This window comes from Eptesicus fuscus, chromosome 5 (assembly GCF_027574615.1).
Source record: "Eptesicus fuscus isolate TK198812 chromosome 5, DD_ASM_mEF_20220401, whole genome shotgun sequence".
In the NCBI taxonomy this organism is placed as follows: Eukaryota; Metazoa; Chordata; class Mammalia; order Chiroptera; family Vespertilionidae; genus Eptesicus; species Eptesicus fuscus.
The window spans coordinates 72,946,852-72,967,200 of NC_072477.1; the positions used below are offsets into that span (position 1 = coordinate 72,946,852).

The 20,349-nt window shown below is 41.7% G+C and overlaps 1 protein-coding gene across 1 annotated transcript in view; it reads left to right on the plus strand.

Moving 5' to 3' along the window:
* RYR3 (ryanodine receptor 3) overlaps nt 1-20,349 on the plus strand; it is a 393,437-nt gene that overhangs the window by 125,699 nt on the left and 247,389 nt on the right. The window contains exons 15-19 of the mRNA XM_054715636.1: nt 6,578-6,746; nt 8,364-8,499; nt 12,257-12,352; nt 14,106-14,224; nt 19,957-20,090. Of these exons, the coding sequence (XP_054571611.1) occupies nt 6,578-6,746; nt 8,364-8,499; nt 12,257-12,352; nt 14,106-14,224; nt 19,957-20,090 (654 nt within the window). The remainder of the gene's footprint in view (nt 1-6,577; nt 6,747-8,363; nt 8,500-12,256; nt 12,353-14,105; nt 14,225-19,956; nt 20,091-20,349) is intronic.

Genomic DNA, 20,349 nt, shown 5'->3' on the forward strand with positions numbered 1-20,349 from the left:
TTTTCTTAGTGGTGCTTTTTCAGCATGGGAGTTTTAATTTTGATGAAGTCTAATTTAACTTTTTATTGTTTGTTTATGGGTCATGCTTTCGGTGTCATATCTAAAACTCTTTGCCTAACCCAGTGATGGGCAACCTTTTGAGCTTGGTGTGTCAAACTTCGCCAAAAAATTGAGCATAACTCGGGTAGTGTGTCACTTTGAGGAAAAAACTAACTCCAAGACTCTAGTCGCAAATGTTTCATCCTCAGGAGCAGCAAATGTTTCATCCTTGGCATGCGGCCGCGTGTCATCAGAAATGGCTACGCGTGTCAGTGCTGACACGCGTGTCATAGGTTCGCCATCACTGGCCTAACCCAAAGTCACCAAGATTTTCTCCTATTTTTTTTTCTGGAAGTTTTATAATTTTAGCTCTTATAATTTAGTTTTATAATTTTTAGGTCTATTATCCATTTTGAATCAAAATTTTTGTGTATGGTACAGTAAAGTAAGGATTTAAATTCATCTTTTGAATGTGGATTGGGTGGATATCTCATTGCCCCTGTACAGTTTGCTGAAAATGTGTCCATCCACATCAAATTGCCTTAGCACCTTGGTCAAAAGTCAAGTGACCATAAATGTAAGCATTTATTTCAGAGCCTTCAGTTTTATTCCATCTGTGTATCTGTATTATGCCAAATCAACACTGTCTTGATTAATGTAGCTTTATAGTAGTAAATATTAAAGTCAGGTAAAGTGAGTCCTCCAATTTTGTACTTTTCAAAATTATTTTGGCTCTTTTGGGTTCTTTTCATTCCTACATAAATTTTAGAGTAAAATTTTCAATTTCTGAAGAAAAGCCTGCTGGGATTTTGATAGATATTGCATTTAATCTATAGATAAGTTTTGGGAGGACTTTTATCTTAATAATAATGAATCTTCCAATCCATAAACATAGAATGTCTCTCCATTCATTCTTTTTCAATTCCTTTCAGGAAGATATTATAGTTTTCAGTGTGTAAGTCTTACTCTTCTTTTTAAAACTTTATTCCAAAGTATTTTTGATGCCAATACAAATGTAATTGTTTTTTAAATTTTATTTTAGGTTGTTCATTGCTGGCATTTGTAAATCCTGGTATATAAACTGAGTTTTTGAAGATCAATCATGTATACTGTGACTTAATGAAAAAATTTTTATTAGTTCTAATGTGGGGGTTTCTGGAATGGGTACTTTAGAATTTTCTACATGCAGGATCATGTCATAGGTGAATAGAGATTTTATTTTTTTCTTTCCAATATAGATTTAGATTCTTTCTTTCTTTCTTTCTCTCTTTCTTTCTTTCTTTCTCTCTCTTTCTTTCTTTCTTTCTTTCTTCCTCTCTTTCTTTCTCTCTCTCTCTCTTCCTTTCTTTCAATTGTGCCTGGCTAGAACATCCACTATAATACTGAATAAAAGTGAAGAGAACAGACATCCTTGTTTTGTTCCTAATCTTAGTGGGAAACATTGTCTTTGACCATTAAGTGTGATGTTAACTATGCGATTTGTGTAGATGCCCTTTTATCAAGCTGAGGAAGTTTTCTTCTATTCCTGGTTTGTTGAGAGGTTTTTGTTTTATTTGTGTGTTTTTTATCTCAAAAGAGTATTAGATTATGTCAAATTTTTTCATTGTCATTTGAGGTGATCATATGGTTTTGTCCTATATTAATATAGTTTATTACATTAACTGGTTGAGAATGGAGTATTGAAATATCTAACTTATTTTTTTCAAACCTCAACTGTTTTTATCTTCTTAAGTAAGCAGTGATATATCAGTCTTTTCAAATGTTTCTTTTTGGAATGGCTTATAGAAAATGGCACCCTTTGTCCCAAAATATTTCAAGAATACAACCCATGAAGTTTCTTAAAATAAGATAATACATTTAGTAGGTCAAAACAATATGAAAAATAAATGTACCCCAGCAGAAAGCCTTAAGACTTTTCAAGTTCTCAAAAATGCCACTCTACTATAGGTCACGGAGGATGGCTGTTCATGGGTAACACTTGCTGATACTTCGGGGTTGTCTGAGGTATGGCCATCATCACTGGTTGCCATGTATCGTTTCTTGTAGGTAAATAGTATTCATGTGATAGGCCACCATCCACCCTGGATGCCTCTGAGCATTCCAGTAATAGGACTGAGAAGCAGCAGAATAGAACTCATTCCAAGCCCTGTAGTTAGTTCTCCAGTTCTCCTCGTAATCCGGATAGGAACCAGAAAAACCTGCCTGGTACCTATCAGGATTTCCCTAGGGCGGTCATACCACTCATCTTCCTGGGGCTCTGTCTGCAACCTATAGGTGGAGTGCCAAGGAGGGTTTCTGTGTCTCTGCTTAGCTTTATAGTTAGCCCCCTCTTTATGCCTTGCCTTTGTCTGGGTTTCTAACTGTTATTATTGAATTGTCTATTTCTCCCTTAATTCTGTCCATTTTTGCTTCACATGTTTTGAGTTCAATTACTCGGTGCTTATGTTTATAATAGGTATATTTTCCTGATAAATTGAGTCATGTATAGTTGAAAAGTGTGTCTCTATTTTCTCTATGAACATTATTTTTCTTAAAGTATGACTTTTAGAGTGACTCCAAATGTTTTATATGCAGATTATTGTTACTGTTTGGATGGTAGATATTCTTCAATCCTTTTTACTTCCAATCTGTTTGTGTCTATGAATCTACACGGTATGTCTTATAGATAGCATACATTGGATTTTTTAATGTAGTTTGACAATATTTTCCCTTTATTGGTGTGCGTAATCTATTTATAGATAATGTAATTATTCAAAGGGTTGAATTTATGTCTGTTATTTGCTATGTGATTTTGGTCTCAGGTCTTTTTTGGTCCTCTGTTCCTCCTTTACTGCCTTTCTTTGTAGTAAATATTTTCTAGTGTTTCATTTTCATTCCTTTGTTGAGTTTTTTATTATTTTTTTTAGTTATATTCTTTGTGGTTGCTCTAGGGAACTCACTGTGTATTTAACTTGAAACAAATTAATATAAACTTAACAAGTGAAATAAAGCAACTTTGCTCCAATATTGTTCTATTCTCTCTCTGCTCCTCTGTGATAATATTGCTATGCACATCACCTCTCCATGTGTTATAAGCCCAGCAGTACCGTTTTATAATTATTGTCTTATGCATTTGTTTTTTTAATCAGTTATAAGAATAAAAGAGAAATACTAGTATACCTATATGCATTTTTATATTTATACCATCTTTTATAGTATTTACCTACATACTTACCTTTACCAGTGCTCTCTCTTTCTTCATTTGATTCTAGTTACTGTCTGGTATCATTTCCTTTCAGTCTGAAGGACTTCCCTTAGTATTTCTTCTTCTTTTACAATGATTTCAGAGAGGAAGAAAGAGCGAGAGAGAGATAGAAACATCAATGATGAGAGAGAATTATTGATTGGCTGCCTCCTGCACACCGCCTACTGGGGGTCAAGCCCAAAACCCGGGCATCTGCCCTGACTGGGAATCAAAGCATGACCTCCTTGTTCTTAGGTCTATGCTCAACCACTGAGCCACACCAGCCGGGCTTCCCTTCGTATTTCTTATATGACAAGCCTGCTACCCATGTGGATTAGATAACACACTAAAGTTGAGGTAGTTTTAAGTTTGTCTAAGGCTTTACTTTCTGCTTGTACAGAGAAGGCTGATGTTTAGCCACAGACAGAGAGTTAGGTTCCTCTCTGGTCTTCCCTGAGCATGTGGGTGGCCTTACACACGGTCTGCCCTGACCTATTAGAATTTCTTTTCTTTAAAATGGGGAAGGCAAGGGAACAGCTTCAGGCTGAAACACCATAGACTCCATAGACCTGTTCTTACAAGGTTCATATTTTTAAATACATGCTTGTCAATTTGTGGTATGCCTTTGGTCAATTTCCAGAGTTCTAAAGGGTTATTTTGGATGATTTTTTCCAATTTATCATTTTTTTGTGGGAGAGAAGGTTTGCTGAACTCCTCACTCAGCTGTTTTGGAAGTTCCACCCTCAGTGGGGGAAACACTTGATTCTCCCAGCCACAGGATGTTTTAGAAGAACAGAAGACTAATGAAAAATAAACCAATGTGGCAGGGGTAGGGCTACAAAAGCCATAGTACTTGAATGTTGCAAGAGGTGGAGAGTGAAAGATAAACACACAAATGGGAACTACATTCTCCTCTCCCATCTCTTTTGAGAAGCCAACAGTACATGCTGTATACAAATGCAAACCAGAAGGAGGCGGTGGCCACCTGGGAGAGCACATTAAAGTTAAATGAATAGGGAAGGAAAGAGGAAGAACAATGAAGAAGAAAAGGTTGAAGTTTGTGCTGCCTCATCAGCCGCTGTCCAGTTGCTGGGAGCTGTCCAACCGGGCAGATGAGCAATGCGAGCGATGAGGGAGTCTCAGCAGTCCTGCTGAAGAGGCAATAACTGTCCAGCAGACCTCTGAGCTTACACTTAGGAGGGAAACAGTATATAAATGTGTTATGGCAATGCTTTGGCAGATATTCAGAATCACCTGAGATCTTACTTGAATTTAACAAAAGAAATCTTTGGCAAATGGTGAGAATGTAGTGAGGCAGTGGCTGTAGAGAGTCAGAAAACATTGGGTAAGAGAGGTGCCAATTATAGTCAGTGCCGAATTGAGATATCATCTTGTCCCTGTTCCCCGCCAAACCCCAGTATCCTCCCCAGGATTCCAGAGTAAAATGTGAGCACCATTAAGCCATTCAGACGTCATGTCTATTTTCACCACTGTCCCCAGTGCCAGGCATGTGGTCTGTGTTCTGTTTTGAAGCAAGGGAGGGATCTGCCTCAGTCCAGTGGAGGATGTTATAGTGATCTTTTCTCAAGGAGCAAGATGAAGTGATCAGCAGCGAAAAACCACAAAACAAAACGTTAGACCCAGAAGGGCCCTGGCTAGCATAGAGTGTACCTGTCCTATTTTCCAGATGTGAAACTGAAGGACAAGAGCATGACACGGTTAAAGGCAGTGACTATCACTGGGGTTTTCCAACCCTCTGGCCCTTTAAAGCTAAAAAAAAAATGCCAACAAACCTCTCCTTTCCATCTTTTCTTAGCACTTGAAGAAACACTGCTGACTTAACTGGCATCAGTGTCTTTAGAAAACTCAAAATGTGTGTGTGTGTGTGTGTGTGTGTGTGTGAGAGAGAGAGAGAGAGAGAGAGAGAGAGAGAGAGAGAGAGAGAGAGAGAGAATATTAAGGAAAATGTGTTCATCCCTTAACTGAATCTAGAATTGGAAAGTCATTTCTGATTGGGTTTTGTAATCCCAAACCTTTGCCTCATGTCTTCATGATATTCTCTTCCCCGCAGTTTTTGCATGGAATAATATCCCAGATAATCATTCATAACCACTTCCTGAGCACCCACAGTGGGCCAGAGCATGCGGTGGTGAGAGTGCTTCTCTGTGCAGTCCACTGGTGTTGGGTGTTCTGTCTTCATTGTATGTAACTGGCACTTTTTACACAAATTTGGAATTGTTGTCACCTTATAACCTGAGTATTTTTCAGGCTTGTTCAGTCTTTGCTTCAGGCCTGGAGAACAATCTTTTCTTCTCACGTGTCCAGATTAATACATAACCAATAAATGCAAAGAGAACTCATGAGAAATTTACCAAAGGAAAAGGCCTGCCATTATTTACACATGCAATCCATTCTTAGTCCCTCGGGGCCAATGTTGCAGTTCCCTGGGGACTGGGTCTGTTTCCCCAACATCTTCATATCCTTTATTCTCAGAAGGACTCACCAATGTACCTCTCAAGGGGAGGGGAAGATGAGGGCTCATTTCACCCTTTGTGGACATTTGTGATCTCTCTGTGTTGACACGATTAATTACAAGTCTTTTTGAAAAGTATGACCAACAGTGTCAGACCGACACATCCAGGGGGAGAATACAATGCAGAAAGGGAGATGGTGGGGGCAGCAAGGAGGGGGCATTGAGGTAGAGAGGAAGGATGTGGAGATACTGAGAAAGAGAGGAGGGAGGAGATACAGAGGGAGGGCACACAGGAAATCAGGGGAGAAAGAGACAGATACAGATTGAAGGAGATCAGCAAATGCATGGGGGAAGCAGGTGAGTGCATGCATGCCCACAGAAACTTTAAATGAAAAGCACACCAATATCAAAAAGACACATGGAGAGAGACAGAGGGAAGACAAAGATCTAGGTGGCGGGGGAGTCCAGTGATGGAAACCCTCCCAGCCTTGTTTCACCTCTTCCAGGAAGAACATGTAATAGTGAAAAAGAACTATGGATTTAAAAGTTTATTATTTTTAAAGGTGTTTTGATTTTAAAAGGAAAAAGTGTGGCAGACAGCCAGGGGCCATTTCCCTTTATTTATAATGTGGCTTTAAAATGGAATCAGAACATTCTCTTCTGTTACTCTGTTAGTTGGCAAATGTCAGTTTGCTGCCATGCATGCAGTGACTACCTTAGGAGACAGTGCCCTGTGCCAGAGGGGCGGGGGCGGTGGCACATGGGAACTAGGACCTAGTGGTTGCTCCAAGGGTCCTACTGGAAGCCCAGTGCCTGAGCCGTGTCCATGTTGGGTTTTTTAGTGGAAACAATCGCACAGCTGCCCCCGTGACGCTGCCGATAGAAGAGGTCCTGCAGACCTTACGGGACTTGATCGCCTACTTCCAGCCCCCGGAGGAGGAGATGCAGCATGAAGACAAGCAGAACAAGCTCCGCTCGCTCAAAAACAGACAGAATCTTTTCAAGGAAGAGGTACATCCAAAAAATTAAATGTCAAGATTCTCTTTGTGTCCACAGCTAAGATATCCCTGGGACCGCATTAGCTTTGTCTCCATGCTTGCACATGTTTATGAAAGAGACACAGAGCACAGAAAAAGAGGACACTGGGAAGGAAGGCTTCATGGGCAGCTGACCTTCCCTGTCCACCGCCCCGGCTTATGCCGCAGTGGACATGGTAATAATGTACATTGGCACATTCAAGCCAGGTTAGATTTTAAAGCGTCAGTGCACATGTGCATCCCAAGTCCATTTTCAGTAAATCTCAGCTATTAGACCATGGCATTGGCTGCAGTTCCTCAATTTTGGAAGATGTCAGAATTATATAGGAAACCTGTCTGAAAAAATACAAATGCCCAGTTTCCATATTAGAAATGGCTGAGGAGCTGGTCTGAAAGATACATGATGCTCAGTCTTAGACCTTGAGCCTCTGAGTCCCTAGAGTCGGGGCCTGGATATGAGGGGAACACTAACTTGGGGCTCCAGGGGCCCTGGTCTGGCTCCATCCCCTCTGCGCATGACCTTAGACAAGTCAGTCACATGCCTTCTCTGAAAATGGACATGGCGATTTAGCACTAGCAGGCCAAATCTCTGTGTTGAGAGGATTAATTACATACTCCTGCAGCGTCCTGCCTCATTCCTGGGGACAGAGCCTGTGCCTTGGGCATTTCCCAAGTTAGTGACATGGGTTAGAGCCGCATGCTGCTCAGTCAGTCTATGGTCTAAGCAGAGTAGCTCTGGGGACATTAGGCCTTATAGGCCACTGGAACTACAGCTCCTTAAGAACAGATGTTTTTTTACCAGGGGGCAGAGTATTGTAATTTAGATGGAACAGTAGTTAAAATTTTTCTTTCGGTCTTATTGTCTCTAAATCCCACTTTTCTTTGGGCGGGGGGGGTGGGTGCTGAGGAGGAGGAAGCAAGCATGGTTGTCTTGTGTAGCTGACTGGAATTTCTTGAACTTATTTGAGATTTAAGAGAAAAAAGAGGTAGGCTTGGACGGTGTGGCTCAGTGGTTGAGCATCTATCCATGAACCAGGAGGTCATGGTTTGATCCAGGTCAGGGCACTTGCCTGGGTTTTGGGCTTGATCCCCAGTAGCGGGTGTGCAGGAAGCAGCCAATCAATGATTCTCTCTCATCATTGATGTTTCTATCACTCTCCCCCTCTCCCTTTCTCTCTCTGAAATCAATAAAAAATATATTTATTATTTTTTAGTAATAAAAAATAATTATTTTTAATTATTAAAGGAGAGAGAAAGAAAATTAAATAGTATATCCATGGCTCTGAGTGAGTCAGTCATTTCGCAACTCGCCCTTGGTTTGAGTTAAATGTGTGGGGCAGCCCTGTCAGGGGAGACTGCTGACTCACTCCCCAAATTGATGCTATTTAGGTCTCTGAGGCATAGAAATGAATATTTTGTTTTTAGGAGGGGGGAAAAAACAAAACCCAAGCTGGCAGCATATGAAGGCCCATTTGCATATTAGTGTTATTAGCCTTAAAAACTGCATGTTATGGGAGGAGAAAGAACAAAATGAACGGGGTCCACTTCCTTCATCAGGAATTTTTGCTTTTCCCCCCACTTGCTGTCACAGGGAATGTTGGCCCTGGTGTTAACGTGCATTGATCGCTTAAATATCTACAACAGCGTAGCACACTTCGCAGGGATCGCAAGGGAGGAGAGTGGCATGGCCTGGAAAGAAATTCTGAACCTCCTGTACAAATTGCTGGGTAAGTGCACACACAGCCCTCTCCCGGGAAGATTTCCAAGGGTGGTCTCCATGGGATTTCCACTGGACAAACCAAGATTGTCATCTGACTTCATTCCTTGGAAGCCTTTCATTAACCACTTGATTCTAACCCAGCCATTTATTCCATTAACTAGTAGCTTATTGTATTTTCTAAACTGAGAGCAAGAAGTCAGTAGCAGGTGAAACAGATGGTGATCAATTTTGCCAGAACTACCTGTGAAACCCTTGGCAGACACTTAACATTCTCTGAACCTCAGCTCCTCTTCTTTAACATGAGGTGTCTCCAGTTCTACACTTCTGACACCTCCGCTTTAACTCCCTTAAACCTGGTGACCTTTCACTATTGGCTTATTGATCAGTCACGATTCTTGATGCTTTGGCCTGTTCCTAATTTCACTTCAGTGGGAAAATAAAGGTGGTAAGGATGTTTCAGCATCCAGATTTTCTTCTCACAACACCGAGTGTGTGGTCATGTTCGGGTGCTTCCTATATCCAATACCCCCATAGGAGCCCAAACTGCCAGGCAGTGGGAGGAGGACAGCGGACAACAGTACTGGCCTCTGCAAAGAGGTGGCCACCAGTAGTTGCTCAGACATGGTGACAAGGCAGCATTTTAGGGCTTTTCTCTGCAGTGTCTCTCTCATTAAAGGAAGTCCATAGAAAGTTGAAAGGGAGCCAGAGAGGAGTCCAGAAAAATCAGGTTAGACCCATTCTCCATGTCAAGGATCAGGCTGACGCACTGGGATCATGGCCTCAATCGAGCCAGGAGAGGCTAGGAGGCTGTGTCACAGGCACACGGTGGCCGGGCCTGTGCCCTTCAGGTCTGACAGCTGGGAGGAAACTGGAGGAAAGATGCCCTCCAACTCTTACTGTTTGGCTCCACTTGGCTCCAAATGGTTGAAAACAGGCATGCAGCTTGCATTCACAAGAGATGGGCTCTGTAGTCTGTGGAACGAAATGGTTAATGAGGGGAAATTAAATATGCTGGGACAGAATCAGCCCAGAATGGAGACTTCCTCCTAGAAACCATGACATTGTTGATACTCGAAGTGGAACAGGAAGAAGATCTGAATGACAAAGAGAAAAAGGATGAAGAAGAAACTCCTGCACCTGCGTACAGAGCCATCTCAATCCTAGAGGGCTGGGGTGAGGCAAGCACCAAGGCATTAAGATCTTCTGACATCCTAGCACTTTGGGAAGCTTGATCTGCCTCTCATTTTCCAGTCACTATAGATGGAGGGGTTTCCTTTGGTCATGGAATTTTTTAAAATTGTGGTAAACTGTACATGATATACAACCATCACTACCATCCATCTCCGGAATCTTTTCATCTTCCCAAACAGAAACTCTGTATCATTAAACCATAACTCCATTTTCTTCTGTACCCCCACTTTCTGGAAACTACCATTCTACTTTCTGTCTTTAGGATTTTGACTAGTCTGGTTACCTCATATATGCGGTGGAATCACATAATATTTGTCCTTTTGTGATTGGCTTGTTTTATTAGCATCATGTCTTCCAGCTTCACCATGTTGTAGAGTGTCAGGATTTCCTTCCTTTTTTAGGGCAGAATCGTATTTTACTCTATGTATAGACCACATTTTATGTATCCATTCATCTGTGGATAGGCAGTTGCTATGAACATATATGTGCCAAGTTTGAGTCTCTGTTTTCAATTCTGTTGGTATATACCTAAAAGTGGAATTGCTGGTTCATGTGGAATTCTATATCTACCTTTTTGAGGACCAGGCAAACTTTCCCACAGTGTCTATACTGTTTTATATCCCCACCAGCAATGTCTGAGCAATTTACTTCATTGGCATCCTCACCAGCATTTGGTATTGTCACTATTTTTATTTTAGCTATTCTGATAGGTGTGTGGTGATACCTCATTGTGGTTTTAATTTGCAATTTCCTATGGCTGATGATGGTGAACTTCTTTTCATATGCTCACTTACCCTCTGTGTATTTCCTTCAATTGGGTATTTTTTTTTACTGTTGAATTTTGAAAGTTCTTTACATATTTTGGATACTAGTCCTTTGTCCTACATAGTCATGTGCTGCATAACTACATTTCGGTCAATGATGGACAGCATATACAACAGTGATCCTATAAGACTGTAATGGAGCTGAAAAATTCCTATTGCCTGATGATGTTGTAGCTGTAATCACTTTGTAGTACTCATGTATTTGTGGTGATGCTGGTGTAAACAAGCCTACTGTGCTTGTTCTATAAGCGTATAGCACATACAAACATGTGTATGTGATACTTGATAATGATAATTGACTATGTACTTATCATACTATACTGTTTATTGTTGTTTTAGAGTGTACTCTTTCTACTTATTAAATAAAAATTTTTTTCTGTAAAACAAAAATGTATCAGGCTGATTGGACTGCCATGGTACTGTGTGACCTTGTAAAGTCTCTTCCAACTTTAATATTTTGTAGTGATACAGCTCAAACTCGGTAATAATTATCACAACAATAGTAGCTAACATTTACTGGGCTCTGTGTGCCAGGTACTGGAATATCTCTGATCCTCAGAGCAACACTTTGAGGTGTAGATACTACTATTATCCCCTTTTTATTGATAAAGAAACTGGTGCTCAGAAACTCACAAGGTTATACATGTTGCAAGTGGTGAAACTGTGGCTTGAGCCTGGGCAGACTGCCTCCCTGAGCTTAAGCTGACCTGAAAAGAAGATTAGGAGCTCAGAACTAATTCTGGCCTCCACTAACTGCAGATATAAAGCAGAGGTCCTGAGGCAGACCTTTCCTTATCCAAATACCTTACAAGCATCTGTAAAAGCCCGGTCTTTGAGAATCAACAACATCAAAATCAAGCTACTAGGGGCCAGTCAGTTTACATGGACTTGTTCCAGAGTTACATCTGCAGTTGGCTTATAGAAGGAAGGTTACTTCCTGCTCTAGATTTGGTGAAAATCTAATGACAGCATATTTCTCCCTCCCTTAGCAATACCATCTATCATTGCTTCTCAAACAGGAGGAGGCATCACAATTGGGTGGAGGGCTGTTTAAAACACAGATGCTGGGTCCCATTCCCAGAGTTTCTGATTCAGTGGATCTGGGACAAAGGCAGAGAATTTGCATTTCTAACAAGTTCTCAGGTGACACTGACTTTCTGATCCAAGAGACCACACTTTGGGAACCTTTGTCCTATATTCATGTGTTCTATATATTTTACAGTTTCATGTTTAATTATTACTTACCTAGTAGTTTTACCAACCTATCCACCTGTGTTCATTTGGGTGCTGCCTTTTAGCACTGAAAAATATTAAATCTCTAGCTAGGTTTAAGAGAACATTGCAAGGAATTGAGTTCTTAAGCAAATAACCAAGCAGATACTATTTTTTTTGTTTGTTTGTTTGTTTGTTTGTTTTTGCTTATCATGTTAAGTAATTTTATTGGCTTGTGTGTTTATTACCTCTTTCTCCTACTTCATGAATGCAGGAACTCTGCTGTTATGTTCCCATTGCTCTATTCCCAGCAACTAGACAGGTACCTGGTACATAGCAGATTCTCTGGAAGTATTTGAGTGAATGCTAGATTTCTACTCTTCTAAATATAGAAACTGGATTGTATCAAAGGGCTATGGAGGGGAAGATTATCATTCAGTTCCTTTTAGTTGCTAAGTAGCTGAAATATATTTAACAGCTTCCCAAGTTCTTATGTCCATCATTGTGTCCTTTAACCAAACGTTTCCTTGTTCACAGCTGCCCTCATCCGTGGAAACAGAAACAATTGTGCTCAATTCTCCAATAACCTTGATTGGCTCATCAGCAAATTGGACAGACTAGAATCTTCCTCAGGTAAGACTTGACAGGACACCAAAGGAGAAGGTGGCCTTCTTTTTCTTTTCCTTTCTGTAAAAAAGAAAACAACGTTAAATCTTTGAACAATGCTTTGTCCACTGGATTGCAATCAAATAATTACTTCAAAAACAACAAAAAGAGCTAAATCTTCCTGACACCCCTATAACTTTAACAATTCTAACCTGATCCCAAGTCTGTCCTCTTCTGTTTCATGTTTCACTCTGTGTCTTCGTCTTTATCCCCTGGATTCTTTCGTTGCCCCCCCACCAGGGTCATGATCTCCTGCTTAGTCAGTCTCTCTCTCTCTCTCTCTCTCTCTCTCTCTCTCTCTCTCCCTCTCTCTCTCTCTCTCCCCCTTAACAATTTGGGGTAGAAGCAAGAATGAAAAATGATTGTGGAATAAGAGGAAATGATGATTCTCCCACTCCTGAGTCACCCTTGACTTCATATCTAGAGCCCTTCATGACTCACAGAGAACTTGAGCCAAGAGAGTAGTCACTGTTGGTAAGTGGCCAAGTGACCAGGCTCAGCAGTTGGCTTCCTCGGCGATGAGTGAACATGACAGGTGTGGGCCCCTCTCTGGGAAGCTGAAAGTTTTGGATGCTTTCTCAGTGTCTAGAGGAGACAGGAGCTTGGACAAGACAGACCAAGGGAAGGTTCTCCCAAGACCATCCACCTACATGTCTTTCAAACCTGTTTTCTTCAGTATCTCTTACACATGGGCCACACTACATTTCAGGGCAATTTATGAAAACCCTGGGTGGAATAAAACAGAATGACGAGGAATTAACTCAATAAATCTAAGAAAGATACTGGCCAACTTCTTCCCTTGAGTTATTTTTGTTTTATTTTTAAAAATCTTTATTGTTGAAAGTATTACATATGTCGCCCTCTTTCCTACATTGACCTTTTCTAGCCCTCCCTCGCCCCCCACCCAGACCTTCACCACCCTATCGTCTGTATCCATGGGGTATGCAAATATGCATACAAGTTCTCTGGTTGACCTCTTCTTACTCACCCACCCTCCCGACCTTCCCTTGAATTTTTATCATGGTTTTACCCTTATAGATGCCAGGCTGTTGGGGCACCAGTTAGTTTTTCTTAAGCCTCCACTTAACACAAAAAGCCTTTTCAGTGTTCCAAGAAAAGGGAGCAAAGCCAAATAGTATTTTTTAGTGAGCTTATAAAATAAAAATAATTTCTGGGCTGATTTCTAGATAAACTCTTATTTGAGGAACACTTCAAATACTGTCCGTCCTTCCCCCTTTGCCCCCTACTCTGTCCCCCCAGGCCTTCACCACATTACTGTCTGTACCCATGGGCTATGCATGTCTGCATAAATATTCTTTGCCTAAATTACTTGAATGACCTTTAGAATTTATAGTAACCTGGGCATCTGTTTTTCTATTTTTAAATTAAGTATTTCTTGGTTTGATCAAAGAAAGAATTCCAGTGTACAGCTGCTCTTCTATATTTTGACACAGAAGTATTGTGCCTTTGCCCAGGAAAGGGGGAATGGGGTTGGTACTGAATAAAATTCAACGCTAATTCCAAACTGGTTGGCCCTCAGAGGTTCCTGAAGTCTACAAGAGATGACTGCATCTTTCTTCTGGCTGGAAATATTTAATAGATTCAGAGAATTGATGATATTCTGTCCCCTCAGGATGGTCTTTTCATTCTCAGGTTTCAAAATTATGGCCAGGTCGGTAAGTAATTTAATGTCCAAATGATTTTTGTGGCATTCACATAGGCATCTTGGAAGTGTTGCACTGCATCCTGATTGAAAGCCCAGAAGCCTTAAACCTGATAGCAGAGGGCCACATCAAGTCCATCATCTCCCTGCTGGATAAGCACGGACGGAACCACAAGGTGGGTGATTGACTTTACCTGGCTTTTCCCTTCCTGCCACTTAATATCCATTGGGTGTTATTGAGACTGTGTTGCCTGCTCTCTTTCCTGGCTTTAATTTAAAAAAAAAAATTGGGAAACAGGTTCTGAGAGACCCTTCCTTGCCTAGGAGATACTACAAGCCAGACAATCACAATGGATCTTAGATGATCTCCATTTCCAAGTCTTGCTCATCATCATTAGCCCTTAACACACAGCAGACTGTGTGAGGCACTTGGCTAGAGTACATACAAGGCCAGCTAGGATGCACTCCCACCCTAGGGTCTAGGAGCTTAACAGTATAGCAGCTAATCCCAGCTTTATGAAGTAAATATATAAAAATCAGATACAAATAATGTAGAAAGTCTTGTTATTAAATGAAATTGGCTTTACCATGAGTCAGACTAAGTGAAATAAGTAAATCCACATGAGCCAGCAAGAGGACTAAAGCTGTGGGTCTCTCCCTTTGATACAAAACAGCTGTGTGACTTTAGGCCTCAGTTATTTCATCTGTAAAATGAAAGCACTTCACTTACTAAGGTGGAATGCTACATCAATTTTTTTGAGGTCTCTTTATGTCCTAACCTCTATTTTTATGGAATTATATGTCTAAAGACACAATGATCTTTGAGGAAAGTTTATTAAAATACATTTTACCCTGATGCTTCAGCATATCCCCCTCATACATGAAGGTTGCGACACTGACTATTTAGGCAGGTACTCCAAGATTGAGGAAGTGTATTTCAAAAGCAGATGGCATGACTGGACATGGGGAACAATAGCTGGGATCCTGCAGAGTGGAGGGAATTCAGCTTGATATTTTTTGTTTGCCATCATTTAGGGGCACTTCACATTTAAGACACACCTGAGGGGGTCCAGGAGAATGAGCCTCTGCAGCATTGCTTGGATGATATGTATTATCCTTAGGAAGTAAAAAAAGCCAGGGTCCTTAGCATCTGTGAAATTGCTTGGCAAAGACTAGAAAGAAATATGAGGGGTCTGTAATTGCTTTCCCAAATGTGGTAAATCAAAAGCAGGCATGAGGTTCTAACTGTAGTCCAGCTTCTCGGTATCCCAACATGTTTCTTCCCACCTGCAAAATGTAATGAGAATAATTGATAAGTACCTGAGTAACACATTGTCTGAACCATGAGCTATGAGCAGATGTCAAAAGGAGCCTTAGACAGGGAAGCTGTTGTCATGTCATTGTCCCCAGGGCTTCTTTGTGACCACGCTGCATAATGCATTTCATAAAAACCAGTTTGTGAGAGCATCTTTTAGCCAAAAACCACAAAGCATTAATGGATGTCACTTGGCAGCAGGTTGATGACTATTCTGCCCATTCTACAGTTGAATAAGTTGAGGCTGAAGTGCTTTACTAGAAATCCATACCTGGTCTTATATGTTACCCATGTGCACCAGCAGATTAGTCTTTAATCGTCTAGAGCCAAGAAATCAATCCTGGCAATATTGTCAAAGCTCAGGCAACGTGGTCTTGATACATAGACAGTCTCTTCAGGATGTCCCTTTTTTGACTTTTGATAGATTTTTGGATGAAGGCTTCCTTGCCATGAATTTAGTTCTACTCTTAGAGATTACTCAATTGGATAACATATTTTCAAAGACAAGTCCAGTCTCAAATCATCAGGAGGGGTATTTGTAGTAGCTTTGCAGAGAATGTGCCGAGTGCAGGCCAGACTACTATTGAGAGACTTTATTTTTGCTTGGAAAATGCCAACGTAGTTATGTTTTCCTATCCAGGCAGCTCTGTTTTCTCCAGTCCCATGTGTCTGCACCTTCACTTAGTTTTCCAAGAAGACAGTGACTGAATATATGCAGAAATTTACAGCCACAAGGCACCTCCCAACTCTTGCAACAACAGCAACAGTAATAATGAGGATAATGGTAGCTAACATTTATTTTGTATTTTACAAATGCCAGGTACTGTCTTCAGTGTTCACATGCATTTTCTTTAGTCCTCATTATGAGGCCATGGAGTAGCATTATTAATATTTGCACTTGACAGAGGCGGAATCAAGGGATCTGGGATAATAAGCAACTTGCCAGAGGCCACAGGGCTAATTATTGGCAGAGTAGGACCAGCATTTTGGTCTCCTAACTCCAAGTTTAATATTCCTTCCAGATTTCTCAAGCTGAAGTCTATGAACATGTTATTCAGGGCCCACATGCTCTGTGAGAAAGTTTCATTTGTGTTCTTATTTTTAAAGTTATCTTGTATACCAAACTCTTTGTAGTGACGAATTCACACTTAGAAGGCATTTTCATATGATGAGTTCATGTTTCTCAGGTTGAAGTTTGAGAGTTCATGAAAGTGGTCTTTAGAGTCATGACATTTTTCTTTTTTAAAAGGTTTTTACATCTTGTGGGTTTGAGAAACTCCTGTCTGTACCATGTCCCCTGTAATCACATGCTTAGAATGGAGAGTATCTACAATAGTGGTGATTAGTATACCTCCCTTCCTCTCTAAGAGTTTTCAGTTGCTAGCTCTGTTCCTACTATAGGAAGCATTGCTACTCATCTAAAGCATAATCAAGTTAAATATAAACAGTGTAGAGGGAAAGAACATAATCCTTGAAGTGAAAGGGACAGGAATGGTGTACACTGCCCACTCCCTGTTTTCTGAATGCACTCTGTCCCTTGATCCCTCAGCATCACCTCCCTACTTTTCAAAATTCTTCCCTTCAAAACTTAGTTCAAATGCCACTTCCTCTATGAAGCTTTTTCTTATTCTAATTGGCCATGGTTTCCTCTCCTAAATCCTTATACCACTTGCACTCTGTTACATGGTGGTTCCATTCTGCCTTTTATTATAGTTTTTTTTTTTTTTTACACACGTATTTCTCTCACAGATGCAAAGTTCCTTCATAGCAGGTGTTATTGGAGAAGCATATGGCTTATCTTTCTCCATTGATAGTGGGGGTGGCATCCTTAGGGATCAGCTTTGTAATCCCCATAGTGCCATATGTTATACATGGCAGGCATTTGATACACGTTAGTTAAAGGTGTAAGAAATGAGTAAAAGGAATGAATGAGTAGAGCCAGAATCCATTCCCACCTCACCTTGACTGGATGGAAACTCACATATATGAACAGGACTTGTCTCAGTTCAAGACTAATCAATGGGAAGGCTCCATTCTGTGTGGTCAGAGACAGGCTCCTTCCCTCTAGCAGCTCCCCATCCTCTAAGGCAGGGCTTCACAAACTGTAATGTGATTACAAATCTCCTAGGGATGGTATTAAAATGAAGTCTCTGATCTAGTGAGTCTGGGAATAGGAGGGGTGGTGCCTAAGCATCTGTATTTTTGGTAAACTCCTTGGATCATATTTGGAATAAGGAGACCCTTGGGTTTTATCATTCTTACTGAATTTCTACAACCAGCTGGAAAGAAAGACAGTGCACAGAGGACTGTGTGGGTTTTTAGGGGCCAGTACATCAGTGTAAGTGAAGTACCCACTTTTCATTGGCAAGAACTCGGTCACATGACCTCACATTACTGCAAGGAAGACTGGGAAATGCAGTCTCTTGTGTGCTCAGGATAGGAAGGAAAACAGAGTCTGGTGACTTACTCAGCAGTAACTGCCACAGCAAGTCACACATCCCAGAGGTCTCTGAGATGTTATTTCTCCATTGGTAAGTACAGATGACCAGTAGGCACAGTGTCTATGTCCCCTTGATGGACTGGCCCTCACTACACTCCTTTCACTTTCAAGAGAATCCATTTAAATTTTCTAGAAAAGGAGGTGTGTCCCCATTCCTTATTTTACCCAAAGATATGCCTTCTGAAAGATAGCCTAAACCAGTGATCGGCAAACTCATTAGTCAACAGAGCCAAATATCAATAATACAATGATTGAAATTTCTTTTGAGAGCCAAATTTTTTAAACTTAAACTTTTTCTAACGCCACTTCTTCAAAATAGACTTGCCCAGGCCATGATATTTTGTGGAAGAGCCACACTCAAGGGGCCAAAAAGCTGCATGTGGCTCGCGAGCCACAGTTTGCTGACCACGGGCCTAAACAATGTCAGCCACAATACTTTAGGGCAGTGGTCAGCAAATTCATTAGTCAACAGAGCCAAATATCAACAGTACAATGATAGAAATTTCTTTTGAGAGCCAAAAACCGACTTCTGCACATGGGCCACGAAGTTTTAATCACACTGTACGTGCGGGCCCGCACGTGGTATTTTGAGGAAGAGCCACACTCTAGGGGCCAAAGAGCCGCACGTTTGCCAACCACTGCTTTAGGGCACTATCTATTCATAGATGAGACACTATTAGGCTATGTACTTTCTCGGAGCTTTTTTACTCTCTGCTGTTATATTGTATGTAGATTAAGCTCTGCTTCCCTCTGGCTATGACAGCAAAACTCCTGCAACTGTCACTCCAAGACAAGACAGATGAAAGTGTATGATAGACTGGATGATAAGTATTTAATTTCCTGGCCATCTATGGCTCTTTTCTTTGAGAAATTATCCTCTGGATTTCCAGTTTTACAGCCTATACATTCCACAGACTGGTGATGGTAAGAATCCATAAAACTCGTTGGGATCCTTTTCTGCTTGACCCATAAATGTGCTTTGTATTTATGTGGAACAAAATTGACATTCAGGGAGTCAGGTAGAAAACTGGTTTGTGAGAATTATGAATATAAATGCCACCAACAACCTGAAGCCATCCAACCCACCAAGCATTGAGTCTTCCAGTGGCCACTTTGAAAAACTGAAAAGCAGCCACCCACTCCTTGTCATTACAGCCTGCTACAGTCCTGGCTTTTACTTATGGACTGCTGTTTGCACGTGGATCCCTATAGGGGAGACAGGGAGGAGCAGTACCTGGTCCAGCACAGTGTGCTCTGCCGTGGCAGGAACACAGAATCTGAATGAAAGAGGATGATGCACAAGGAGTCAGGGTGGCGAGAGGCCAACATGTGGTGGAGGAGGCCAGGGTAGCAGGCAAACAAAAGGAACCGAAGCTGCTGGCTGGTCTCAGATTCAGGCGCCACTGTGCTCTTGCAAGTTTGGCATCACTCTAGAGGGGAGAAGGAGAGCAGGTGAAATGCTTTTGAAGATGGATTTCTGGGAATATAAGAGTATCTTCACAGTGAGAGACCCACAAACCGGAACCTGCCCTGCTATCACGTCTACCCAACCTACAGGAGCTTCCCAAGCCTGCTACGACTTGCCAGGGACTTAGCCCAATGGGAACCCAAGTGCCTTTCATGGAGAGCTGCATGAGTGCCTATTGATCATGGTACAGAGTGGAGCACGGGATTCAGTTTGTGGGCCTTCCGTCCCAGGCCTCTACTCGTGCACAACTCCAAGAGGTGCCTGGATTTTGTATCCTGGATGCCTCTTCTCACCCTGGTCCTGGCCCTGAAAGGGGTATTAATCAAGGTAGTCTGTCTTGAGAGCCCAGACTCATCCACTTTAACAGAACAGTAACCACAAATGACATGTGCAATTTGGAGGAGAGGGCATAAGACCAGGGCAGAGGGGATAGAAGGAAGCCCAGCCTCATTTTCCAAGAGGCTGAAGGCTCTGGGGCATTACTCATGTCTGGGGTGGAGGGGAGGCTTCCTTGACTCTGATCAGGTCTTCCCTCCTGTCACCTGGCCCTCACCCTGCGGGAAGCCTGCTTCTGTCCTGTCACCTGGCAGTCAGGTCCTAAGTTGGTGGGCATGTCTTGCTGCAGGTTCTAGATGTCCTGTGCTCCCTCTGTCTCTGCAATGGGGTGGCCGTGAGAGCCAACCAGAATCTGATCTGTGACAACTTGCTGCCCCGGAGAAACCTGCTCCTGCAGACACGGCTGATTAACGACGTGACGAGGTAAGGCCACCATCATTATTCCAAAAGGGGTATCTTGTCTCCAGACAGGGAAGAGGGCTGGTTTGAACTCCAAAGCCACCCACCATCATTTCTGTGATGACTCTGGCACATAAGATGAGAGCAGGTACATGTGTTCTCTTTTAGGGCCTTGGTCTCCAACCCACTTTCTCCTGAAGTGCCCAAGGAGTATATGTACCACCCAAGGGCTGAAGAATTTGGCCAGAAGTGGTCTACCACATTTTATTTTAAACATCAATAC